Here is a 27,472-nt window from a genome sequence, read left to right on the forward strand (position 1 = left end):
GTCTAAGCCTTTGCTCCTGCTAATGTTCCATAAAGTGGCTCTGTTCATGAAAATCTCTTCCCTAAACTCAATGCTTTTCCTTTAGGCTAGAGCTGATAGCAGTAGAGTTGCCAACTGACTCCAGATTATCACGACTGGCTGATCAAGTCCTGGTTTTCTGTCACATCATGCAGGAGCTTGTGCTCTTGCTTTTCCTAGGCAACAAAATGGAGACATCATAAGTAAAAGTCCCTGAATGCAATGCTGGATGGAGGTAAAATAAGGATTGCATCTGAAAATCTGGAGCCAATTGGCAACCCTAGTTGTTAGTGTAACTGATGCTCGGGTAAATCCTAACCTTTCCGCCTGCTTAATTGTTCCCTAAAGTGACTTTGCTATTCTGTGTCCTCCCCATGAGATCCTCCTCCTCCCTAAATCTCTGCTCTCATTCTTTCCTTTAGGGTGGTGCTGTTGACATTGTGACTAATGTTGTCGTAAGTCCAAAGCTTTCCTGCTGCTAATTGTTTCATAAAGTGACTTTGCTATTCTGTGCTCGTCCCATGAGATCCTCCTACCTAACATCTTTGCTCTCATTCTTTTCTTTAGGGTGGTCTTCTTAACAGTTTGGCTGGTCGTGTAAGTCTAAACCTTTGCGTCTGCTAATTGTCCTATAAAGTGACTTTGCTATTCTGTGTCCGTCCCAGGAGACCCTCTTTCCTAAACTCTCTGCTCTCATTCTCATTGCAGATGAAATTTAATGTGGATAAGTGCAAGATGATGCATATAGGGAAAAATAACCCATGCTATAATTACACAATGTTGGGTTCCATATTAGGTGCTACAACCCAAGAAAGAAATCTAGGCGTCATAGTGAATAACAGATTGAAATCGTCGGCTCAGTGTGCTGTGGCAGTCAAAAAAGCAAACCATGTTGGGAATTATTAGAAAGGGAGTAGTGAATAAAACGGAAAATGTCATAATGCCTCTGTATCGCTCCATGGTGAGACCGCACCTTGAATACTGTGTACAATTCTGGTCGCCGCATCTCAAAAAAGATATATTTGTGATGGAGAAGGTACAGAGAAGGCCTACCAAAATGATAAGGGGAATGGAACAGCTCCCCTATGAGGAAAGACTAAAGAGGTTAAGACTTTTCAGCTTGGAGAAGAGACGGCTGAGGGGGGATATGATAGAGATGTTTAAAATCATGAGAGGTCTAGAATGGGTAGATGTGAATCGGTTATTTACTCTTTCGGATAGTAGAAAGACTAGGGGGCACTCCATGAAGTTAGCATGGGGCACATTTAAAACTAATCGGAGAAAGTTCTTTTTTACTCAACGCACAATTGAACTCTGAAATTTGTTGCCAGAGGATGTGGTTAGTGCAGTTAGTGTAGCTGTGTTTAAAAAAGGATTGGATAAGTTCTTGGAGGAGAAGTCCATTACCTGCTATTAAGTTCACTTAGAGAATAGCCACTGCCATTAGCAATGGTTACATGGAATAGACTTAGTTTTTGGGTACTTGCCAGGTTCTTATGGCCTGGATTGGCCACTGTTGGAAACAGGATGCTGGGCTTGATGGGCCCTTGGTCTGACCCAGTATGGCATTTTCTTATGTTCTTATGTCTTATGTTCTTCCCTTTAGGATGGTGTTCTTAGCACTGTGACTGGTGTTCTGGTAAGTGCAAAGCTTTTCTCCTGCTCATTGTTCCCTAAAGTGACTTTGCTGTTCCTTGCCCCTCCCATGAGATCCTCCTCCCTAAACTCTCTGCTCTCATTCTCTCCTTTAGGGTGATATTGTGAACAATTTGTTCAGTGCGGATTCCAACATAAGACATAGAACCGCATTAAAACATAACAGTAATACACAAGTAATGTCTCAACTTAGTTCAATTATCCTCTAAGTGAAGCAGTGTTTTAAATGCTGACATGGGCTCTTTGAGGATTGCGTCCCCTTCTGCTGGTGGAAATAGAAGTGCAGAGCCGTGCACGCTTCCTTTTACCGCAGGCAGAGGAGGCGGTCCTGGGGCGCAGTTAGGGCGGGGCATGTTAGCAGCTGCAGGTCTCTACACGGGGCTTCTACTCCACTCAGTTTTTGAAAAGGAAAGATTTCCCTTTGAAACCTGAGGTGAAGTCTGAGGGTAAAAGATACGCGTGGCCTTTACACTTATGAGCACCATTAGAAAGATGCCCTCTAGGGGCTTGGGGGCTATTTTCAGAGAGACTTTGAAGGCAGAATACTGTTTTATGGGCAGCAATGTCCTTTTTAAAAGATTACCCCACCCAAAATGCAGATAAAGCTATGCACATGGGTTATTCTTGGGTGAAATTGTAGGCTGGGCTTGAACACACGTAAAACACCATTCTGCACATGTACAGAGGCCATTTGATAATTACCTCAAGGGTCATACGGATAAAAGGAGGGCGAGAGCAACTTTACGTGTACCTGAAAGAGGGCGGAGCTAGGGTGTTCTATTAAACAAGTAAAGTGTCATTCAAAAAAGTTTTGAAGATGATCTTTAGGGTGGTGCTGTTGACTCTGTCTGCTGCACTAACCCATACTTTTGCCCCTGCTGTTCTGTAAAGTGACTTTGCTATTCTGAAGGAACTAAAAAATGAAATTTCAGACCTTTTAGTAAAAATTTGCAACTTATCATTAAAATCATCCATTGTACCTGAAGACTGGAGGATAGCAAATGTAACCCCAATATTTAAAAAGGGCTCAAGGGGCGATCCGGGAAACTACAGACCGGTTAGCCTGACTTCAGTGCCAGGAAAAATAATGGAAAGTGTTCTAAACATCAAAATCACAGAACATATAGAAAGACATGGTTTAATGGAACAAAGTCAGCATGGCTTTACCCAGGGCAAGTCTTGCCTCACAAATCTGCTTCACTTTTTTGAAGGAGTTAATAAACATGTGGATAAGGGTGAACCGGTAGATATAGTATACTTGGATTTTCAGAAGGCGTTTGACAAAGTTCCTCATGAGAGGCTTCTAGGAAAAGTAAAAAGTCATGGGATAGGTGGCGATGTCCTTTCGTGGATTGCAAACTGGCTAAAAGACAGGAAACAGAGAGTAGGATTAAATGGGCAATTTTCTCAGTGGAAGGGAGTGGACAGTGGAGTGCCTCAGGGATCTGTATTGGAACCCTTACTGTTCAATATATTTATAAATGATTTGGAAAGAAATACGACGAGTGAGATAATCAAATTTGCAGATGACACAAAATTGTTCAGAGTAGTTAAATCACAAGCAGATTGTGAAAAATTGCAGGAAGACCTTGTGAGACTGGAAAATTGGGCATCCAAATGGCAGATGAAATTTAATGTGGATAAGTGCAAGGTGATGCATATAGGGAAAAATAACCCGTGCTATAATTACACAATGTTGGGTTCCATATTAGGTGCTACAACCCAAGAAAGAGATCTCGGTGTCATAGTGGATAACACACTGAAATCGTCGGTGCAGTGTGCTGCGGCAGTCAAAAAAGCAAACAGAATGTTGGGAATTTTAGAAAAGGAATGGTGAATAAAACGGAAAATGTCATAATGCCTCTGTATCGCTCCATGGTGAGACCGCACCTTGAATACTGTGTACAATTCTGGTCGCCGCATCTCAAAAAAGATATAATTGCGATGGAGAAGGTTCAGAGAAGGGCTACCAAAATGATAAGGGGAATGGAACAGCTCCCCTATGAGGAAAGACTAAAGAGGTTGGGACTTTTCAGCTTGGAGAAGAGACGACTGAGGGGGGATATGATAGAGGTGTTTAAAATCATGAGAGGTCTAGAACGGGTAGATGTGAATCGTTTATTTACTCTTTCGGATAGTAGAAAGACTAGGGGGCACTCCATGAAGTTAGCATGGGGCACATTTAAAACTAATCGGAGAAAGTTCTTTTTTACTCAACGCACAATTAAACTCTGGAATTTGTTGCCAGAGGATGTGGTTAGTGCAGTTAGTATAGCTGTGTTTAAAAAAGGATTGGATAAGTTCTTGGAGGACAAGTCCATTACCTGCTATTAAGTTCACTTAGAGAATAGCCACTGCCATTAGCAATGGTTACATAGAATGGACTTAGTTTTTGGGTACTTGCCAGGTTCTTGTGGCCTGGATTGGCCACTGTTGGAAACAGGATGCTGGGCTTGATGGACCCTTGGTCTGACCCAGTATGGCATTTTCTTATGTTCTTATGTGTCTTTCCCATGAGAATCTCTTCCCTGCACTCACTGCTCTCATTCTTTCTTTATTGTTATAATTTGGTGTGAAACATGGGCCCTGAGTCGTAGCAAGAGGTGACTCCACCCACAGGGAGGAGCCCCGTGGGGACTTGCTACGATAGGCTAGCTCCAGTACTAATGCACTCAGAGAAGAGAGTGCATTACTATTATACTGCAATGATGAGAATTGTCCGAGAAGTGGACAGTGAGGCAGAGTCCAGAGAGAGAATTTCCCAGCGATGATATCCAGTAGTAGTCAGCAGCGCAGGGTACGCTGTAACGTGCTCTCACCAAGAAGATGTTGAAGGTGGATCCGGTAGTGGTCTGCAGAGTGGGATGCGCCATGAATCCACACTTGTAGATGGAGAAGATGGAGAGACAGGCTGGGTAGTAGAAGTACTCACTCTGTAGGCTGAAAGTGACGAAGTCCTTCTGAGGGATGAAGGACCAGAGCGCAGCAAGGCCCCTGAGGAGCGGGTACCTAAGGCGTTCGAGCAGGAACTCTGGAACAACGAGCATCTGCAACGAAGTGGAATAAAGCTGGAAGAAATCCCAGTGAAAGTGGAATTAGGAGGAGAATCCTTGCTAACTCACCGGAATGTGGAGTAGGAAGGCCTTAAATACCCCTGCAGTGATGATGTCATCCAGAGGGTTGGCCCAGGCTTCCCATTCTGGGCCCTTTAAGGGGAGAGGCCATTGACGACGCACGCGTCTCAGCAGCGTCAGGGGGCAGGGCTTAGCTGGCGGCGGCGTTCCTGCCACAGGAGAAGGCCTCTTGCTCGTGGAGCAGGCCGAGCGGGGAACCTATGAGCTGCTGGCCTCGGCGCCGGGTGGCCCGGAGCTGGAAGTCAGCTGCGGGGAAAGGTGAGCATGGTCGGCCACAGCCTCTGTGGTCGACTGACGTAACATTAATTTCTTTACCTGTTCATATATTCTGCAACTTCCAAATACTCGTCCAGTGTGAATTCCATCAAAACACAGAGAATTGCTTTGAAACGTAATAAAAGAAAGAACATTAAAACAAAATGAAGGCTCCTTCGTACTCTCATTAGACACTAAAGCATACAATCAGCCATTAAATTGTGTAAAAATAATAAGTTTTGGTTGTTTTCTAGAATAAACTGCTTCCCCTCTCTGGCACCAGTTCGAAGACAATCAGGTACATCATTTTTTGAAGGATCTATCCGAGCACAGAGGGAAGACAAAGAAGCTTTAGCATCTGTCCCCATCGATGGACAGTGCTGGGCATGGGGATGCACCAGCTTCTGCTTTGATGCCCCCAAAGCATCCCCATGATGAGACCCAAGCCTCTATTGATATTGGGGTTTGCGATGGTCTCCACCAGCTCCGATACCCACCACCAATCCTCTTCTCTGTTGTGAAGAGGATGTGACTACACCTCCTGGGTCCAAGTCTGTATTGACATCAACGCTCTTCGAGGAGGAATTGGAGAGGTGCATGCAATTGACTGTGAAGAAAGCAGTGCAGGGTCTCTGCTTTGGAACACCAATGACACTGGACTGCCATTGTCCCTTCCTTGAGCCACAGATGGAATCTCTGCATGAGCTCATCAGAGTGCTACTGACACAAGTTGTGTCAGTTCCTGGGGTGGCATTGACACCTGGCGGGGCATCAGTGGTGCCACAGGCCAATCCAGGTCTTGTTCATGGTTCCACTGAGGAGGAAACCCTGTTGAAGTATGGGCAACACCAAGGCCTGAGTCCTCATAGCAGTTGTCAGTGCCTACACTACTGACCAGAGGCTGAGTGCCTAGGGCCCGATCCCTGCCTTCTGGCAGTGAGGTTGAGGGCACATATAATTCCTGGGGGGATTGACTCCTCTGTTTCCAGCGATGCTTTGGATGGTCTCCCCTTGAACCCTTCTCCTGCTGACAGAAGGACGTTTCCTGCAGAAGACCTCTCCTTCATAGGATTTGTCATGGTGATGGCAGAGAACATTCCATTTCATTTGCAGACTGTTGGATACCCTTCAGTATATGGAGTTTCCTAAGGAAATAGTGGCAATCCTAGTATACAAGATCCTTGTAGGGTCACTGATGAGGATGTGGGAACACCCTCTCTCACTGCCTCCCATTAATAGGAAGGTGGACATACTTTATCTCATCCAGAAGGCTCTCAGATTCGACACGTGTCAGCTAGAAAACCAATCTGTAGTGGTCGAATCCGCTTTCAAAAAGGCCAAGGATCAGAGGGCCATGGATGCTCTTGGGAGGAAAGTCTTTCTGGGTGCTATGCTTATTGCCTGCATAGCAGCCTACCCAGCTCTACATGAGCCAGTGTATGAGGGACATTCTGAGTCAGGTGCAGGTCATAGCCAAGCAGCTGCCTCAGCAGCAGCAGGAAACTCTCTAGTCTGTGGAGCATAAAGGCCTGGATTGTGGAAAACATGGGGTCATGTCGACTTGCGATGTTTATGAGATGGTATCGATGGTCTCTGCAGCTGGAATCAGAGTTTGCAGATTCACTTGGCTTTGGGCATCTGATCTCTGTCAGTACAGGAGCAACTTGCTGTCATGCCATGCACTGGAGATAATCTCTTCAGAGAAGGTGAAGGGCATGGTGGCTCAGATGTGGAAGTACCACGTGGCACTCCAACAACTCTCTACTGGCACCCAGGATCCATCCTCTTCAGCCAAGAGTTCTTTGAGGTCGAGTCAGAGGAAGGCTTTCTTTCATCTGAAGATGCTATCTTCTGCCCCCTTGGCCCCATTAGCAGCAGAAGGCTCCTCGCAGCTTCCACATACAGCAGAAGGCCCCAAAGCCCCAGCCGTCACCCCAGTCAATTCCAGAAATGATTTTTTAACTCTTTATGATTTCAACTTAACTGTACAAACATATCATGTGCCAAGAAATAGAAATCAATGAGAAAAAAATAACATTAATTTCAATTAAGAAAAAAACTATAAATTATGAAGACCCGGAAAACTGGTAGTAAGCAAATAAAAGGGAAAAAAAAGGAAATCTATTTCCAAAGATAATTCTTAGATGGACAATAATCCAGGAATAACCCTATGTGACCATCCTCGCTCATTAACATCAATCGGCAGGAGGACTCCCACTAGGTCCCCAAGAATCTAAAAATCTATGCAACGGTAAGGGTTCAACCCTCCCCTCCCCCCCCCCCCCCCCCAAATTTCACAGTAGAAAAAACAACCACACATTTTCAGGGAAAACACAGGAAAAAAACTAACCCCCATTGTTACCATCTCTTGGTGCAATGTCAAGCATTTCTTTCTACAATCTTTATTTATTTATTTTTTTTTTTTATTTAAGTTTTTTATATACCAACATTCAAGACGGTGGTCCCATCATGCTGGTTCACAAGAAACAGGGGTGAAACTTTACCATTTAACAAAAGTGCAGAAAAGCAGTTACATAAAACAAGGGAAAACAATAACTTGGAATGAGAAGGGAAATGAAGATTAGATAGTAAAATATAAGTATAAATAACATTTTGAAAGGTGGCTGTTAACGCTAATACTAGCGGAGCTTGTTGTGTGAAGGGAGATTAGATGGGGTTGGAGTTAGGAAAGGCCTGCGTGAACAGCCACGTTTTGAGTCTTATCTTGAATGTTGAGATGTTGGGTTCCATTCTAAGATCCGGGGGAATGGAGTTCCATAATGTTGGACCGGCTGTGGAGAATGCCCGATCTCTAAGCGTGATGTGTCTGGTAGTCTTGGCTGGAGGTACTTGAAGTGATCCTTTATAAGCATCTCTTGTCTTTATAAGCAATCTTTATAATATAAGATTATAATATAATATAATATAATATATATATTATAATATAATATAATATAATATATATAATATAATATAATATAATATATATATCTCTTGTCTTTATAAGCAATCTTTATAATATAAGATTATAATATAATCTTGTCTTTATAAGCAATCTTGCATAGCTCTGCAGAAATCAAGAAAAATCTGAGCTTTAAACCCCATGAAAAGCATAAGAGCAGAACAAAAAGAACAGACAGAGCACCAAGACTCAATCTTGCATAGAGGAAAACATCACCGCAAGAGTGGCCCTATGTGCCTCATCAAGCAGTGTTATAATATCCCGAGCTTCTCCCCCCAGGACATTACCACCACCTGCTGTCCCTCTGCCACCAGGGAGGTAGAAAGCTTTAACAATGGTAGGCATAGAAGTTTGAGAGAGGCCAAGCACCATTCTGCACATAAGAATGAAAATGTTCAGCTGGGGATATCATGGCTATCACAGGACAATTCAACCCTGGAAGCTTCATACTTCTAGCGCAGTTCTCTACCCTGCGATGAATCGCACTGCTGTCCAAGACCAGGGAAACCTGCACAGCAGAATGGGCACTCAGTACTCCTTCCTGAGACTGAGTCCGGCTGTGTATTTCATTAATTGTACCAATCAATGAAGACAATGAGTTACACTGATGAGAGAACCATCCATATACTGTCTAATGTGATGGGGGAGGGTTTGGGCATGCAGGGTGCAAGTTGGAAACCACAAGAGGCAAGGATGATACTTTCCTCAAAGGGAGGCTGTTCACTGCAGACACCCGAAACATCTTCCTTGCTAGCAACATATTGCCAGCTCTGAGCTCCTCAGACAACCGCCCCACTAGATGCTCCTTCAAACACTACTGTACCTCCTGTGCTGCCATCCTGGTCATAAGCACGTATTTTGCTATCTGTCTCATATATGCAGTTGCTCCCAGTCACTCATATATGCACATGCTTCCCTCGAGCATGCACGCTCTTCTTTCTCATGCAGGCATGCATTTCCTTCTCTCACACGTAACATACAACAGACAGACTCCTTTTCTCTCATTCACACATGCTGTAGCCTCTCATTTATTCTGGCTTCTCTTTTATTGGATGTGGGTTTTCTCCCTTTAAGTCCTGCAAAACATTCTCTTACCTCCCCATCCCAAATACAAGACCCCTCCTGTCCAATTTGCTCTCTGCTCCCTCCCAAGACTGGAAACTCCTCCTCCTTCCCCAGATCATCTCCTTGTCCCCTTAAGGTGGGTGTCAAGCCTCATTTGGGATGGAAGAGAGAAAGAGCTTAGTCTTCTATCCCCACTGACGTTTGACACCTCTGTGAGGGAATGTACAGGAAGCTCGCTCAGCCCCGCAAGGGATTCTGGGTGAAGGGAGGCTCCACTCACCATACTATAAGGAATCAGGGCCCAGAAGGGTTAGAGAGGCCCGGGAGGCGAGCAAGAAGTTAGCGTATGCAAAGACCAGCTATGTTTGTTTGTTTGCACCCAGCACTGCATGGTGAGTGGTTTTCGATCTGTTTTGTTTTGCACTGCAAATAAATTTGCACCTAAGGAAACAGCCAGACTCTGCCTCCTTATTTTTCTTGTCTGTTTCCTAAGCCACGACTGACCCACATCACCACATATAGGGGCAATAGTAGCATCTTCTTGCCTAAGCCACAACAGGAAATAAAAGCAAAATCCATAGTCTTTTTTTTTTTCTCTTTTCCTGGGGCATCACGCTTCCACTCTTCCAGCCTATGCACAATAGGCCAAGAGGGTTAGCCATACCTGTGTAATCAGGATTCAAGTAGTGAGTAAGGACAGGCCAGCATTTTTTCCCCCTCTTTTTCCCCTCTCCTTCCCCTGGAGAGAAAAATAGTTTAGAGGCAACTGGGAAAGCAGGGAAGATGGAACAAGTGATCCAGCATCTGCAGACTGCCTTACAAACTCAAACTGGCCAGCAACAGGCAGTGTGAGAGCAAGCTGTGCAGCAAAACAGTGCTAACTCAGGGTAGCACCGGCTGTACAGATTGCTGGGACCAGGCCACCTCCCTTGTCACCGGTACTGCTTAAGATGACCCCACGAGAAGACCTCAACTGTATCCTGAAAAACTCTGAATGTACAGCTCAGGTTACAGGCTGACCAGAAGACAGGTGGGCTACCTATCTGGGGAATCTACTCACTAGGAGTAGTTAAGATACCTTCCAAACCACTAAACCAGAAGGGAGGACTGCTAATCCAGGAAGTCAAGGCCGCCTTTCTAGAGAGTGGGACTCGCCCAGAAACCTACCAACATCGATTTCAGCGGGAATCTCTGCAGGCTGGAGAAAACCCAAGGAACTATTCCACAGACTTAAAGATGTTGCTTGGAAGTGGCTGCACCTAGAAGGGAAGACTTGGTGAAGGTAGCCAAAGCGATTCTGCTGGAACAGTTCCTAGAGTAGCCTAAGTGGCAATAGGTCTGCTGACACCCAAACCTTACACTTGAAAATGTGCTGGAAGGAGCAAAAGGCCTATTAACAGGCCCAGATCATGCCTGAGTTGCCACAGTTCTCAGAGAAGACACTCAACCCTGGTAGAGGAAGGTACAATCCTAAAAGCCAGATCCAGCAGGACTTTTCACCTCACTAGCAAACCTCAGCCAGATCGCCATGTTTCAACTGTGGAGAAAGGGGCCATTTTCCAGACACTGCCCAAACAGGGAAGATGAGCCAATGGATGTTAATGCCTTGGCCCCAAACTTTTGTAATTTGGTGGATGTCCTTAACCAGGGAGTCTATGTGATTGTGGTTGAGCTAGATGGCATTAGTGGACTCTGGGAGTCTGAAAATGCTCATGCAAAGGGAGTTAGTAAAGTGGTACCAGATTGACTACAACAGATTAGTGACCCTGGCCTGCATCCATGGGGAACAGCAGTATCTATCCAACAAGCCAGATACAACTGAAGACCCCGGTCAGCCAAGAAAAAATAGAGATGGGAATTCTTCCTTGGCTACCCTACCCCATAGTGATTCGTCGGGACTGTCCAAATTTTAAGAGCCTGTGGAACCTGCTCACAACAGGTTCATCTAGCCACAATGACAACTTGGAATTTCCAGAACTCTTTCCTTTAGAAGATCCAGACCTGTATTATAAAGATTCTAAGACTCCTAAGTCCCGGAGGCAACATTACAGGACAAATACAGATATTTATTTATTTATTTAACAGTTTTATATACCGACCTTCATAGTAAATAACCATATCAGATCGGTTTACAATTAACAAGAATAAAACTGGGGTAACTATTCAAGTAAACGAAAGATAAACAGTAGGTAGGAATGAGTCAAAGTTACAATCAACAGGGAAGAGAACTTGGAAGCTTGCAACAAGCTGGAAAGAAGATAAGGCAGGAAATAAATATGAAGTGATACCATAGGGCGTACGGGTTAAAGCTTAATGGTGCTTTAACCTGGGAGAGTCAGAGTCCATTCGTGAGTATAATCACCATAACGGGTAAGCGTGAAGGACAACTAGTGATTGTCTGGTGGGTCGGCGAAGGCTTGGTGAAAGAGCCAGGTTTTAAGTCTTTTTCTAAAAGTTAACAGGCAAGGCTCCACTCTGAGACTTGAAGGGATGCTATTCCAGATAGATGGGCCAGCTATCGAAAAAGCTCTGTCTTTGGTCATCGAGAGGCGTGAAGCTTTAGTAGGGGGAAATTTCAGGGTGCCTTTGAGAATATCTCTAGTTGGTCTGTTAGAGGAGTGGAGTTTGAATGGGATTTCCAGGTCGAGTTGAAGATGATGATGGATAGTTTTATGAATTACGGTGATTGATTTGTATAGAATTCTGAAATTAACTGGTAACCAGTGTAGGTTCCTGAGGATGGGAGAGATGTGTTCGCTGCGGCTGTTGTGAATTTGTTGTGAATTTAGAGGCAACCAGGAAGGAAAGGTCAGAGTCAAGGTAAGAGCAGCAACCCTTGAATGAAAAAAGGGAAGTAATCCAGAGAGCTTCAAATAGTCCTAGAGCGAGGATGAGTCTTTTAAGTGGTCCCAGGAGCATATACAGAGGGTAGAGAGAAAGCAAGTCCCTGGAGTACAGATTACAGACCCTATTTCTCCTTATTTTGTAAAGAAAGGGAACCTCTTTACCAAGTCACGAAGGGAAGTATGGAAGAGTATTGATAGAACAACTCTTAGTTCCCAAAACACATCGTCAGAAGGTTCTGCAACTAGCACACAACTAACTTCTAGAGTCATTGGGGAGAGGATAAGACCTGAGAGAAAATATAGGCACAGTTTTATTGCCTGGGCTTACATAAACAGGTTCAGTTGTATTGCTGGTCCTACCCTATCTGCCATCTCACAAAAGCTGCTGGCATACGGCTTCTCCTCTCATACCAATGCTCATAATAAAAATCCCTTTTGAAGGGGTTGGTATGGACCTTGTGAGCCAACTGGAGAGATCTATTTGAGGAAATAAGTCCATCCTCATCCTTCTGGACTATGCCACAAGATATCCAGAGGCAGTACCACTACGGAACATGAAGACTCCGATGGTGGCAACCGCCCTAATGGACGACTTGGGCTATGCAAGGAGGTCCTGCTGGATCAGGGAACCCTATTTATGTTCAAGGTAATGAAACAAGGTAAAATCTCTGAGTGCCTTGGTTGACCGCCTGCTCCACCGACATCAAGGGTATGCAGCTGCCTACTTGGATGACACTGAGGTGTATAGCCTAGATTGGAAGACACACCTAAGCCAACTTAAAGCTGTGCTAACCAGTCTGAGGAAAACAGGACTTCTAGCCAACCCAAAGAAGTGCTTGCTAGTAGGGCAAGAAATCTAGTATCTTGGTTAAACCTGGGGGAAGGGCAAAGTCCATCTGCAGACCCAGGAGATCGAGGCGATCACCTAGGTGCCAATCCCACAAACAAAAGTGAGATCATTCCTAGGCCTCACGGGATACTACAGAAGGTTTATCTCCAATTAATTGGAGAAGGTGGAGTCTCTCACAACGCTACTGTTGAATAAAGCATTCGAGAAGGTCCAATGTTCAGCTGAAGCAGAGAAGGCCTTCTGAGCTCTGAAAGAAGTGTTATGCTCTGAACATGTCCTGATAAGTCCAGCCTTCACCGAACCTTTCATGGTGCAGACCAATGCCTCAGAAGTAGGCTTGGGAGCAGTCTTAGTCCGAGAAAGATGGCCAAGAACAAGGATGCGCTGAGGGTGAGGGTATGTGAGGGAGTGTACAGGAAACTCCCTCAAACCATCTTAAGAGACTGGCCACACTTATCCAGCCGATTCTTCTTAAGGATCAGCTATGCAGGAGATTCAGAGTGAAAGGAAGCTTCCCGCACCAGAATATAAGGGCCCAGAAGGGTTAGGGAGTCCCTGGGAAGCAGGCAGGAAGTCAGTATGTGCAAAGACTAGCTACGTTTGAGTTTGTACCCAGCACTGCAAGATGAACAGTTCTCCTTCTCTTTTTGTTTTGCACTTTAAATAAATTTGCACCTAAGGTAACTGCCAGAGTCTGCCTCCTTATTCGTCTCAGCTGTTTCCTAAGGTACTACTGGCCACATTACCCCAAGCAGCTCCCTCTGTCCTGAGCATCTCTCTCAGTGCTGTTCCTGCCAGCTTCCTCCTCTTTGGCCCTGTGCAATTGACACCACTGCATGCCGCCTCCTGCTTTCCTTCTCTTCTGGCCCCCCCTGTCCCTACTTAGGTCTTGCCCCTGCCATTCCAGAAAATAAACATTGCTAATCCTATCCACATTGGCTGCTCTTGCTGTCTCAGTGCCTCTTCCTCTGCATTGCCGGCACTGCCACCCCCTTACATGTGCCACTGAGACTTGGGGCACAGGCCCCTGTAAAAAAGTTTCATCAATACAAAATAAAGAATCCTTCATATTCACCACATGTTTAGGATGCTGCTCCTCACTCTGTGCTTGCTGTAGTGAGCACAGACCTTTGCTCCTGCTCATTGTTGCATAAAGTGACTTTGCATCTCATGAAAACAAACCTCTTCTTTAAACTTACTGCTTTTTCCTTTAGGGTAATGCTCTTGGCAGCAAGGTTGCCATCTGGGTCCAGATTATCAGCACAGCCTGATCAAGACCTAGTTTTATCTTGGAGCATGTAGTAACGTGGTCTTGCTTTCCCTAAGGAACACAACGGGGAAATCAAAACTACAAGTCCCTGTTTGCAATGGGGGAAGGGGTAAAATCAGGACTGGATTCACCTGTCCTGACAATCTGGAGGCAGTTGGCAACCCTGATTGTTAATGAGACTGGCGCTGTGGTAAGTCCAAAGCTTTACTCCTGCCAATAGTTCCATAAAGTGACTTTGCTGTTCTGTGTCCGTCCCATGAGATCCTCCTCCCTAACTCACTGACTCATTCTTTCCTTTAGGGTGATGTTCTTAGCACTGTGACTGGTCTTACAGTAAGTCTAAACCTTTCCTCCTGCTCATTGTTCCCTAAAGTGACTTTGCTGTTCTGTGTCCGTCCCATGAGATCCTGCTCCCAATTTATTTTATTTATTTAAAACAGTTTTATATACCGTTGCACTGACAAATGCATCTCAGCGGTTCACAATTAATCATAATGATAAAATAGGTGGAGAAATGGAAAAAATACAATTATTATAAATATACATCTAAATATCTAAAATTATTAAAAACTATAACATTACCGAAGTAAAGATAAAAAGTAAAAGCAGTATTAGAAAAAGTTGAGACACATTAGAATGTCTGAAGCTCCTATGCTAATTTCTCGTCTGCATATGCTTGCTGAAACAGCCATGTTTATAGTCCTTTCCGAAATTCACCCTAAACTCTCTGCTCTCATTCTTTCCTTTAGGATGGTCTCCTTGGCGGTGTCCTTGGCAACGTATGTGTAAATCTTTTCCTCCTGCTAAATGTTAATTAAAGTGACTTTGCTGTTCTGTGCCCTCCCCATGAGATCCTCCTCCTCCCTAACTCTCTGCTCTCATTCTCTCCTTTAGGGTGGTCTTCTTGGCGGTGTCCTTGGCGGCAACGTATGTGTAAATCTTTTCCTCCTGCTAAATGTTAATTAAAGTGACTTTGCTATTCTGTGCCCCTCCCCATGAGATCCTCCTCCTCCCTAAACTCTCTGCTCTCATTCTTTCCTTTAGGGTGGTCTCCTTGGCGGTGGCCTTGGCAAGGTATGTGTAAATCTTTTCCTTCTGCCAATGGTTCCCTAAAGTGACTTTGCTATTCTTTATCCGTCCCATGAGATCCTCCTCCTCCCTAACTCTCTGCTCTCATTCTTTCCTTTAGGGTGGTCTCCTTGGCGGTGTCCTTGGCAACGTATGTGTAAATCCTTTCTCCTGCCAATGGTTCCCTAAAGTGACTTTGCTATTCTTTATCCGTCCCTTGAGATCCTCCTCCTCCCTAACTCTCTGCTCTCATTCTTTCCTTTAGGGTGGTCTCCTTGGCGGTGGCCTTGGCAAGGTATGTGTAAATCTTTTCCTTCTGCCAATGGTTCCCTAAAGTGACTTTGCTATTCTTTATCCGTCCCATGAGATCCTCCTCCCTAAACTCTCTGCTCTCATTCTTTCCTTTAGGGTGGTCTCCTTGGCGGTGGCCTTGGCAAGGTATGTGTAAATCTTTTCCTTCTGCCAATGGTTCCCTAAAGTGACTTTGCTATTCTTTATCCGTCCCATGAGATCCTCCTCCCTAACTCTCTGCTCTCATTCTTTCCTTTAGGGTGGTCTCCTTGGCGGTGGCCTTGGCAAGGTATGTGTAAATCTTTTCCTTCTGCCAATGGTTCCCTAAAGTGACTTTGCTATTCTGTGCCCCTCCCCATGAGATCCTCCTCCTCCCTAAACTCTCTGCTCTCATTCTTTCCTTTAGGGTGGTCTTATTGGCCCTGTGAATGGTCTTACAGTAAGTCTAAACCTTTGCGCCTGCTCATTGTTCTGTAAAGTGACTTTGCTATTCTGTGCCCTCCCCATGAGATCCTCCTCCCTAAACTCTCTGCTCTCATTCTTTCCTTTAGGGTGGTCTTATTGGCCCTGTGAATGGTCTTACAGTAAGTCTAAACCTTTGCGCCTGCTCATTGTTCTGTAAAGTGACTTTGCTATTCTGTGCCCTCCCCATGAGATCCTCCTCCCTAAACTCTCTGCTCTCATTCTTTCCTTTAGGGTGGTCTTATTGGCCCTGTGAATGGTCTTACAGTAAGTCTAAACCTTTGCACCTGCTCATTGTTCTGTAAAGTGACTTTGCTATTCTGTGCCCTCCCCATGAGATCCTCCTCCCTAAACTCTCTGCTCTCATTCTCTCCTTTAGGGTGGTCTTCCTTATCCTAATCCTTTCTCCTGCCAATGGTTCCATAAAGTGACTTTGCTGTTCTGTGTCCTCCCCCAGGAAAACCTCTTTCGTAAAGTCACAGTTTTGATTCATTTTTAATTTATTTCCTTACTTCATCTTATATTCTGCAACTTCCAGCACAGATTCCAGCATCACACACACAACTGCATGAGAGGCTAACAATGATGCAACTTTAAAACAAAACGAAGGCTCCTTCATACTCTCATTAGGTAGTAAAGCATAAAAGCAGCTATTAAATTGTGTACAAAGAATAGTTTTTGGTTGTTTTCTAGAATAATGGTCTTCCCCTCTCAGGGCAGCAGGGAAAGTGTATCAGATTGTGGGTGCTGAGAAGGAGAATTATCCCCCTGTGTTTCACGCAGGCAATAGTGTCACAAGGACGGAAGAAAAGAAAATTGGTTCTTACCTGATAATTTTCGTTCCTGTAGAACCAACGGATCAGTCCAGAACTCCTGGGTTAATTCATCCCCGCCAGCAGATGGAGACAGATAAAGCCTCACTGACACTGCTTGAAAACCCCTGGTGCCACCTGCAGTAGCTCAGTATTGATTTGTACCCAAGCTGAAAATAACACTATTGCAATAACTGACTGAAAACGTCTCAAATAACTTGAAAAGTGTATAAGTTTATGCTGACAAAGTTATAGCTGAGCAGATGACTCTCCCTTCTAACCCGGGTGGGTTCTGGACTGATCTGTTGGTACTACAGGAACGAAAATTATCAGGTAAGAACCACTTTTCTTTTCCTGTATGTACCCAGATCAGTCCAGAGCTCCTGGGATATACCAAAGCTTCCTAGAGAGGGTGGTACCTGGAGAGTCCAGCTCGCAAGACACCTTCATCAAAAGATCTGGAATCTGAAAATCCCAAATCCTTTTTGCCTTGCAAAAGTATGCAGAGACTTCCAAGTCACTGCCCTGCAAATTTCCTGCGGAGAGACAAATTTCACCTCCACCCATGAAGTAGCCTGAACCCGTGTCGAATGAGCTCGCAAACCGTCAGGAACCTTGCGGCCCTTGAGAATGTATGCTGATCCAATAGCCTCCTTAAGCCACCTGGTAATCATTGTTTTGGAGGCCTTGGTCCCCTTCTTTGGCCCGCTCCATAACACAAACAGATGATCCGATCTTCTGAATTCATTAGTAACCTTGAGATAACGAAGCAAGGTTCTGCGGACATCTAACATCCTAAGCTCCCTTGCATGCTGCATAGAAGCATCCCAAGTCTGTAAACGCTGGAAGCTCGATAGTCTAACATGAAAGGCAGACACAACCTTTGGAACAAATGAAGGAACCGTACGCAACGTAATACCTGAATCAGATATTTGAAAAAATGGATCCCTACACGACGAGGCCTGCAGTTCTGAAATCCTCCTAGCGGAACAAATGGCCACCAAGAACACAACCTGGAGAGTCAAATCTTTAAGAGTCACTCTCCGGATAGGTTGAAACGGGGCGTCACACAATACTCGCAGAACCAGATTAAGGTTCCAGGGAGGGCAAATTTTCTGCACTGGAAGCCTCAAATTCTTAACTCCCCAAATAAACCGCTGCACGTCCGGGTAAGAAGACAGGGAATAACCCTGAATTTTGTCTTGTAAGCAAGCCAACGCCATTATTTGCACTTTAAGGGAATTAAAGACAAGACCCTTAGCTAAACCCTCTTGTAGAAAAGACAAGATGTGAGATATCGAGGCCTGAACTGCAAGAACTCCTCTTTCTGAACACCAAGTTTCAAACACCTTCCAGACCCGAACATATGAGATGGAAGTGGATTGCCACCGAGCCTGTAAAGGTGTAGTAATCACTGGTTCTGGGTATCCTCTCCGTCGCAATCGACATCTCTCAAAAGCCAAGCCGATAGACAAAAGTGATCTACCTGATCGGAAAATACGGGACCTTGACGAAGCAGTTCCGAGAGGTGACTCAGGTGCAACGGACTGTCCACCACCAAATTGACAAGATCCGTGAACCATGGTCGACGTGGCCACTCTGGAGCTACCAGGATCACCTTTCCTGGGTGCTTTTCTATTCTGCGCAATACTTTGCCCATCAGCGGCCATGGCGGGAAGACATACAGTAAGATGTTTGGAGGCCAAGCACCACTAGAGCGTTGACTCCCTTGGCCCCATACTCTCTCCTGCGACTGAAGAACCAAGGAGCTTTCGCATTGAGCCGAGTCGCCATCAAATCGACGTGGGGATGGCCCCATCTTTTCCGGATGAGCAGCATCGCAGACTCCGCCAACTCCCACTCGCCTGAAACTAAGGTTTGATGACTGAGAAAATCGACCTGAACGTTGTTGACCCCTGCGATATGAGAGGCCGCTAGCTGAATAAATTACCTTTCCGCCCATTGAAACAGCTCTCACGCTTCCATCGCTACCCCTTGACTCTTGGTCCCGCCTTGGCAATTGATGTTCGCCACCGTTGTGGCATTGTCTGACAGAACTCTTACTGAACGTCCCTGAACGAGGGGAAGAAAGGTTTGACATGCCAGTCGTACCGCTCTGGTCTCCAACCGGTTGATTGGCCATGAGGCTTCCATCACCAACCAAGTACCCTGAGCCGACTGTCACTCGCAGACCGCTCCCCAACCAAAGAAAGTGGCATTGGTAGTGAGAACCACCCACTCCAGAACCTCTAGGCTGACTCCACGCTGTAGATTGGAAGACTGTAGCCACCATGATAGACTGTTCTGAGCCGATGCATCCAGCAAAACTGGTAAATGAAATGCCTGCGACAGAGGATTTCATTTGTCCAACAGAGTCCTCTGAAGTGGATGCATATGCGTGAAGGATCATGGTACCAATGTGAGGGTGGAAGCCATCGAACTCAGAACCTGTAGGAAATCCCAGGCTCATGGAATTTTCATTGCCAATAAGTGGCGAACCTGTGACTGAAGTTTGAGCATCCTCTCCTGTGTGAGAAATACCCTGCCTTGGCTCATATCGAATCGAGCGCAGAGGTATTCAAGTACTAAGGACGGCTCTAAGTGACTCTCGTCTGGTTCACCACCCAGCCGAGAGACTCCCAACAGGTGAACCACTTTCTGAACTGACGCATGGCAACTCTTCAACGACTTCTCCCGAATTAGCAAATCGTCGAGATAAGGTTGTACCAACACCCCGTCACGTCTGAGAGCTGCCACCACTACCACCATCACCTTGGTGAACATGCAGGAAGCCGTTGCTAGCCCAAAAGGCAGAGCCTGGAATTGGAAATGTTGACCCAATACCGCGAAACGGAGAAATCGCTGATGCACTGGACGAAGTGGGATATGCAAGTATGCCTCCTTCAGATCTAGGGATGCCAAGAACTCCCAAGAATGGACCACCGCTATCACCGACTGGAGCGTTTCCATCTGAAAATGTGGGATATGTAAGGACCTGTTGACTGATTTAAGGTCCAAAATAGGGCGAAATGTCCCCTCCTTTTTCGGGACAACAAAATAAATGGAGTAACGACCCCTGCCCCATTCGCAAGGTGGTACCGGAATCACCACTCCCAACTCGTGCAACCTTCGCAACATCTCTCGAACCACTCGGCGCTTGCTTGAAAACCCGCAAGGGGAGACTAAGAAGAGGTCGGGAACGGAGTGTGCAAATTCTAAAGCATAACAGTCTCTTATCACTGAGAGTATCACTGATCTTGTATGATTTTGGTCCACTCCCCGTAAAAATCTGCCAGCCAGCCCCCTATATAGGGAATGGCAGAGTGAACCGGCCTCGTTTCATTGGGAGGACTTAGCCGCTGCTGCTCCTCCCATCGCGGGAGCTCGAAAAGGCCGTCGCCCTCCGCGAAAGGACTGGCCCCAGCCGGAGCCCCGCAGTTGCTGAAAAGGCTTTTGGGACTGCGCCCCTATGGGCCCTTTTGAAGGTCAAGACCGTCTGATGTCTCTGAAGTGCAACCTGGATTGAAACGCCTGGCGATTCCTCGGCTTGTCCTCCGGCAGCTTGTGAAGCTTTGTCTCACTCAGCTGCTTGATGAGTTGTTCCAGCTGCTCACCAAACAAAAGATGACCCTTGAAAAGCAAAGAGCCTAACCAGGCCTTAGAAGAGACATTTGCCGACCAGTGATGGAGTCAAAGTAATTGTCTGGCTGCGACCGCCGAACTCATGACGCACGAGATCGAACGTACCAAGTCGTACAGCGCATCCGCTACATACGCGACAGACGCCTCCACGCGAACCTCATTTGATGTATCGGTCCCATGAGTTGTGTCCTGAAAATTCTGCACCCATCGCAGACATGCCCTTTGCATAAAGCCGGAGCACACGGCAGCCCGGAGCCCCAAGGCTGCACTCTCAAAAACCCTCTTAAGATGAAGTTCCAACTTTAGGTCCTGGAGATCCTTGAGTGCCTTGGCCCCTTCTACGGGAATCGTAGTCTTCTTAGTGACTGCGGAAACTGCCACATCCACCTGCGGAAGTGCAAAAAACTCCAAGGTTTGCTCCGGTAACTGGTAGAGCTTGGCCATAGCCCTATCTACCCTCAAACCTGAGTCTGGAGAATCCCATTCGTGCTCAATCAATTGCCGGACCGACCTATGGTACGGAAAAGCGGAAGGGGGGGGGGGGGGCACGAAGACTATCCAGAACGGGGTCCACATGATCCACCTCCGGAATCTCCTGCAGGGGTTTCAATCCCAGCTCCTATAGGACTTGCGGAAGTAGAGGTGTCATGTCCTCTCTCTGGAACAATCGAAAAATTTTGGAATCATCCCCTTCTGCCACAGACAGCATTCCTATGTCGTCTCCTTGGTCTGGATCTGGTGCTGAAAACCCCGACGCAGCTCCAGCTGGAGGAGCCTGGACCTGTGAGCCCCCTGTCACCCCCACGGGGCCAGGCATGACGGGAATGGCTGAGTCTCGTGGCCTCACGTCTCCCATCTCGGAATTAATAGGCTGTGGATCCGGATTGGGAGGGACCACAAACCCCGGAGCCCCCCCATCCCCTCCTGCTGCACCAGGTAAGCCTAGTGCAACAGGAGAATAAAATCTGGGGAAAAAGGATGCGCCCCCGGAAGCAAATTGGGGATCTGGCCTCCCTCCGGTCCCTGAGGTAAGGGATCCGAAGAACCTGCACCTCCAGCGAGCCCCTGCGCATCGGGAGGCCCGGGATGGACAGGAGACATCCTCGGAGGAGAATCCCCCTCTCCCTCCGATAATGGCGGTGGGTGCGAAACCGCATCCAAAATGGCCGCTGCTCCTGTCTCAAGGGAGCCGGCAGACCCGGGAGTAGCAGGAAGCTGCAAAACAGGCCCGATCGCGGCAGCTGTGGCATTACAGAGGCGCCAACGTTTGCCCCCACCCAGGAGAAGAGAGGGCCCTTCCCCCCCCCCCCCCCAAAAAAAATACACCCGGAGCAGAGGCCCAAGTGCTGGGACCGCCCCCACGCGCGGCAAGGTGAACTGTGAACTATGCCGGCAAGCAGAGGAAAAAATTAAAAGTAAAGAAAGCAAAGAAGTGCCGAAAAGAAACTCGATTGGGGAAGGGGGAGGGGGAGGGGGGGACAGAGAAAGACACTCTCTGTCTTACCGTCAGCCGAATTCCTGCTTTGTACAAACTTTTTTTTTTTTTTAACTTTAAAGTTAAACAAAAAACCGAGCTTCCCTCCCAGAGCTGAAGAGAGCTGTCCAGCTCAACACAGGGAGAGAAAACCTCTGACCAACAGGAAAAGGCTGCAAGCCGCACGGCCGGCCTCGTGAGGGGAGGGATCTGGACCACCAGATTTACACCCCACGGTACAACTTGGACCTCGACCAGTCCACCTCAACCGAGACAGAGAAGGGTTCCTTAAGGAACCAATCCCCCAGGAGGAAGGCTCACCCACAAAAGAAAAAATCTAAAAAGAAAAACCAGCAAGGGTAAGAAAAGCCCTGCAGGTTTCTGCCCCCTCTGCCATCTGCTGGCGACAGAGAAATACTGAGCTACTGCAGGTGGCACCAGGGCTTATCAAGCAGTGTCAGCGAGGCTTTATCTGACTCCATCCGCTGGCAGGGATGAATTAACCCAGGCGTTCTGGACTGATCCGAGTACGTACAGGGAACAAGATTATCCTGTCCTGAGGAACGCAGCTCCCGCATTGATGTAAATCCTCCTATCGATCAGAAAGACAGGAAGGAGTTTCACTGTGCAGCTCCTTGTGCAGGAGTCAGAGTTTTAAACCGGACTCGCTGCAGCATTGGCACCTGATGTACTGCCGGCAGCCTGGCACTAACACTTTCATGCAATCCTGACCTCTACTAGTTGATTGATGTGAACTCCCCAATCAAAAATAAGCTTCCACCAATGTTTTACATAAACCTAAAAAATGCAAACAATAGCTGAATTATAATTTAAAGGGAGGAAAAAGCCTCAGAATGCAGCATGCATTATTTAATGACATGTTTTAGGCAATTCAGTCATGGGTCAAAATCCACCAATCCCTCCCATAATTATTATTGAACTGCAAAACTACTTGTATTACTTTCTCTTTATATTTGTTAAAAATATCACATGAACTTATTTTGATTTAAATTCAGTGCTCATATTCAACCACCAGACTGCTGTTGTTGGCCAGCGTTTTGCCTTTGTGTTTTGCTGTTATAGCTGCTTCAATGTGATACACAACTCCTTTGAGGCAGTATCTATAAAATAAAATTAGTCAATACCCATTCATGTGATGCTAAATATTTCCAACAATGCAGTGTGTACTTACAGCATTAAAAATCTCAGCACATCTCTCAATCAGAGCAAATCGCTCTCCTGCCAACTTTTTCTCAAGAAACACCAACACATGCACAGTACATATAAATATACTTTGATTTCTAGCGTATGCACACTTCTTCTGTTTATGAGCTACAGAATGAGGTTGCAACCTGGTTAATAATGAAATCATTTCCTAAATTGAAAACTTGTTAATAAAATGCAATCTTATAGTTTGTGAATCAATGCTTGAACGATGTCACCAAACTTTAGATCTTGCATTGGTATCCCATAGACCCAAAGTTATCAAATAAAGAATCAAAAGCAAATTATTGATTATTGTAAATTAATTACAAAAATGCTACAGAGATGAAGCCAATTCAATCATGCTGTTTAAACCATACGATTCAAGAGAGTTCATTCTAAAAAATATCCAACCTTGTTGTAACTTGAGTCAATAATCTATCCCAGTCCTACGCCTCCTCTGATGTGTCTCTTGACCTGATCTGCTGCAAAACATTACAGACTTGAGAAATCATGTTTATACTCTAAGCAATGGGAAATGATTGGAGCTTCTGTTCTTATTCTCTGTTCAGATAAATGGGTTCTTAATGTCCATTTTGTTTTCACAATGTATACAAATGGACATGGACATTGAATTATGTTATCAGAAGCACAAGTGGTGAAATGCTTTAAGACAGATTTCCGCTGATCAAAAAGGTTCACAAATTCTGATGTTTGTAAAGTGTTTTTTCCCATCGATAAGCAGGCTGAATTAGCCATGCTGTCTGAGACGTCCTCCAGGCAGCCCCTAAGGCAGAGCTTCTCTCCAAGAATGCAGAGGTTTGACTCTGTGCGCCTGCGCGGTTCTTCCCGCGTGATTACCAATCCTCCATGCTGCTAGCTGCATGCGGATTTCATTCTCTCCATTCTCCTCAAACTTTTTCACTCGGGTGAAACCCCAGAACGGCACTTTTAAGTGCTACCATGGCACCTAAGTTTCCAGGATGCAAGAACTGACAATTTGGCAAGGTTATATCCATAACAGATGGACATAACTATTGCTACATCTGCCTCAGCCCAGACCACGATCCGTCCAGCTGCAGGGACTGCAGGAGGATGTCACCCAGAGCCCAAAGACAACAGATACAGAAAGTCACTAAACTGAGGGAGGAAGAAGCATCAACGGGGGTCTTAGGCTCCCGCGTCAGAATGCTTGTCCTCACACTCTTCCCTGGGGCTGAAGACCCACTGCACCAAGCAGGGCTGAAGGGCATCCTCTTTAGGCTCACGAGGTGGTATGAAAAAGCAGAGCTGAATGGGATATCCCTTCACAGTGCTCAAGCTTTCCCACACCACAACAAAACAGACATCATGGGATGCGCCTGTCAAAACCTCACCGAAAAAAGCATCACCAGAAGCTTTGATTGCCATCAGACGAGGTATGCATCAAAGTAGGACAAACACACAACACAAGGAAGAGCCTTGGTGTAGAGCAGATGGCTCATCAGATCATGCCTCGCAACCACCATGCACCCCGATGCAGGCGCTTCCTAAGAGGAAAGCAAAGCAGGAACACAATGCACATCAGCCGTGCATTGACTCCAGTACAGGAGCAGGCGACGCATTCATACAAATCTCAAAAACAGACTTCCCACACATCTCGAACACTGGAGCATGAGCCTGCCAGAAGAGCTGTTGGGCCTTGAGGGGCCCAAAATGGAGTTCCTTTCAGATGACCAACACTCAGTGAGGTCCTCGGGCTCATCCCTAAGGGTTTACTCAGACATGTCCTTAGTGTCAAAGAAGAAAATGCACCCTGCTCAGTTGCAGAAGCCCCTTATAAGGATGCACCAGATGTTGCACAGGGACCAGGACCCAGCAGAGTGCCTTAGGCATCCCAGTTCCAACATTCTGTTGGCAGCACTGCTTCCAAGGGCCAAAATGACTAAGTCCAATGAGAGTACAGGGCATGTAGGAGCTACCATTGCTGTAAAGAAAATGTAGCAGGTCTCTCGGGAGACAGGATTGGCTTTGCATGCAATGTCTCAGATTTCCACAATTTTACAGAACTTCTTCACATCACTAGAAGGTAACAGAGGGAACCATCCATCACCTAGCCCCGTGGCTGAAGGATTTTCCCCTGAAAGGGATTCCCTGTCTCTCACTCAGGAGGATCACAGCCCTCAAGATGAGCCAGAGGATCCACAACTGTGATTTTCTCCGCCTCTGGGTTTGGAGTCCCGAGACTCTCCACCAACATCACCCAGTTCCTCCACGAGGATCCCGTCGGACCTGCCGGAAGACCCACCTGAATCGTCTTCTCCCCCAGAAGAATTATCCTATTCAAAATCCATCAAGAAGGTGGGATCTCTTTTTAAAAATTGATGCTGTAATGGACAAGACATGCGAGTCCCCATTCTCGGGACCATCAATATCTCAGAAGACAGATTTCATGTTCCGGATGAGAAAGTCCCTACCCTATGGAACTGTGCAACTCCCCATTTAATTTAATCAAATTTGCAATGAAAAAGTCAAAGAAGTCGCAGCTACACTTTAATACTCTTCTTAGTAAAGATAACCGATACCTGGATGAATTTGGACGAATTTAACATTGCTTCCAGGGAGCAATGTTAAATGTAAAGACTCAGCAACACAAATTTTACATCACTCAATACTTATGAGGGTTTGCAGTCCCTTAAGTCACATGTCTCGCCTGGACCATCGAGCAACTACTTGCTGCAACCATTCACTGATTTGGAGGAAGGCTTGTGCCACCTACTTCGGACAGTATACTACACATTCAAAACGTAAGCCCATACTTCAGTGACATCCATAGTGTCCCGGAAGATAGCATGGTTATGGGTCAGCACCAATTGTGAAGATGTCCACGAAAAGCTGGCAGATCTGCCATGTAAGAGTGATAATTTATTTGGCGACAGGCTTAGAGAAATGGTGTCTTAGTTCAAGAACAGAATGTAGCAGTCTTATCCTTAGCTTCTCTGGCAGAACAACAGCCTGAAATTTTACCTGGCCTACAGGAAGTCCTATTAGCAGAGTCGTACATTCAGACCATACACATCCTACCACCCACCAGCGTATCAGCCGCCCAGACAGCAGCCACAAAAGTCACAGCCCAGATCTAGGCCAATGTCAGCAGAGACAATTGCAGGGCAACAACTAAAGGTCAAACAGGGTTTTTGAGGAAGGCTGGGCTGCAGCTACATTTGACCATAGGAGGCAGACCATCCCAATTTTATTACTCTTGGGAAGTGATCACATTAGACCATTGTATCTTAAGCATCATTTGCAAAGGATACAAATTAAACTTCAGGATGAATCCATGCCTCCTGTATCTGGTTCTCTCAACACAAGACCAGGTGCAGGCATGGCTATTGCAGGAGGAGGTGGAGTTGCTGCTTCAGCAACAGGCAATCCAAAGAGTATCTCCGCACTGATGCAACAAGGGATTCTATTCCCAATACTTCCTTATTCCAAAGAAAACTGGAGGGCTCCACCCGATTTTAGATCTGTGGGCCCTCAACAAGCATATTTGGAAGGAGAATTTCAAGATGACATCCCTCAAGTCCATCCTGCCATTCCTGCAACTCAATGACTGGATGTACTCGCTAGACCTCAAGGGTGCTTACTCCCACATACAAATGCACTGTTTGTCCTGGCGCTACCTGTGTTTCCAGGTCAATGCACAGCACTACCAATACAAAGTTCTCCCCTTTGGACTCTTGTCTGCCCCAATAATCTTCACCAAATGCCCAGCAGTAGTGGTGGCCCACTTGAGATAAAAGGGAATTCAGATGTTCCCTTACCTGGCTTCTAGTATCGTCGCAGGCGATTACTCTTCTAGCACACTTGATGAACATGATAAATTGTTTAGAAGGCCTGGGATTCATAATAAACTATTAGTCCAGCCTTCAACCTTCTCAAATTCTCCAGTTTATAGGAGCAAACATAAATATTGTCTTCGGCAAGGCATTCCTCCCTGTGGACAGGGCTCAAACCTTTTGCACTCTAGCAACACAGTTGAAACATTGTGCACGCCCTTCGGCATATCGGGTCTTGACCCTTTGAGGCCACATGGTGGCAGTCATATATGTGGTACCACACATTCACTTGCATATGCGTCACCTGCAGTGGGGTCTTGGCTTTTTAAGGAGGCCTACCCCAACCCATCTTAAATTCTGTTTTTATGCTATGATTTTACAGGTTTTTTTTCTTTTATAGAAGATGGTTTGGGAGGGTTTGTTTTTTATAAGTTAGGAGGAGAGAGGGACAGCCGTAGGATGTTTATTTAATATGACTTGTTTTTATCTGAATGATTGTAATTTGTTTTATTTTTTAGTCCTAGGAAGTTGATTTTAGTATATTTATCATGTACTATTATTTATTGTGAATCTTTATGGTGGAACCCGTGATGATATTCAAAAAACAATAAATAAATAAAAATACTCACCGCTTCGATGTGGCCAA

General features: G+C 45.9%; 1 protein-coding gene across 26 annotated transcripts in view; it reads left to right on the plus strand.

The window, feature by feature from the left end:
- LOC115079838 (PE-PGRS family protein PE_PGRS33-like) overlaps window positions 1–27,472 on the plus strand; it is a 97,489-nt gene that overhangs the window by 47,156 nt on the left and 22,861 nt on the right. For 7 of the 26 annotated variants that reach the window (XM_029583740.1, XM_029583741.1, XM_029583749.1 and 4 more), the window contains exons 15-27: window positions 441–473; window positions 586–615; window positions 1,625–1,657; window positions 14,357–14,389; window positions 14,806–14,835; window positions 15,101–15,130; window positions 15,246–15,275; window positions 15,390–15,419; window positions 15,533–15,562; window positions 15,675–15,704; window positions 15,822–15,854; window positions 15,967–15,999; window positions 16,112–16,144. In XM_029583740.1, coding sequence (XP_029439600.1) covers window positions 441–473; window positions 586–615; window positions 1,625–1,657; window positions 14,357–14,389; window positions 14,806–14,835; window positions 15,101–15,130; window positions 15,246–15,275; window positions 15,390–15,419; window positions 15,533–15,562; window positions 15,675–15,704; window positions 15,822–15,854; window positions 15,967–15,999; window positions 16,112–16,144 — 408 coding nt within the window. The remainder of the gene's footprint in view (window positions 1–440; window positions 474–585; window positions 616–1,624; window positions 1,658–14,356; window positions 14,390–14,805; window positions 14,836–15,100; window positions 15,131–15,245; window positions 15,276–15,389; window positions 15,420–15,532; window positions 15,563–15,674; window positions 15,705–15,821; window positions 15,855–15,966; window positions 16,000–16,111; window positions 16,145–27,472) is intronic. The other 19 variants (XM_029583752.1, XM_029583759.1, XM_029583746.1 and 16 more) reach the window with 18 other exon arrangements.

Source organism: Rhinatrema bivittatum, chromosome 18 (genome assembly GCF_901001135.1).
Source record: "Rhinatrema bivittatum chromosome 18, aRhiBiv1.1, whole genome shotgun sequence".
Classification (NCBI taxonomy): Eukaryota; Metazoa; Chordata; class Amphibia; order Gymnophiona; family Rhinatrematidae; genus Rhinatrema; species Rhinatrema bivittatum.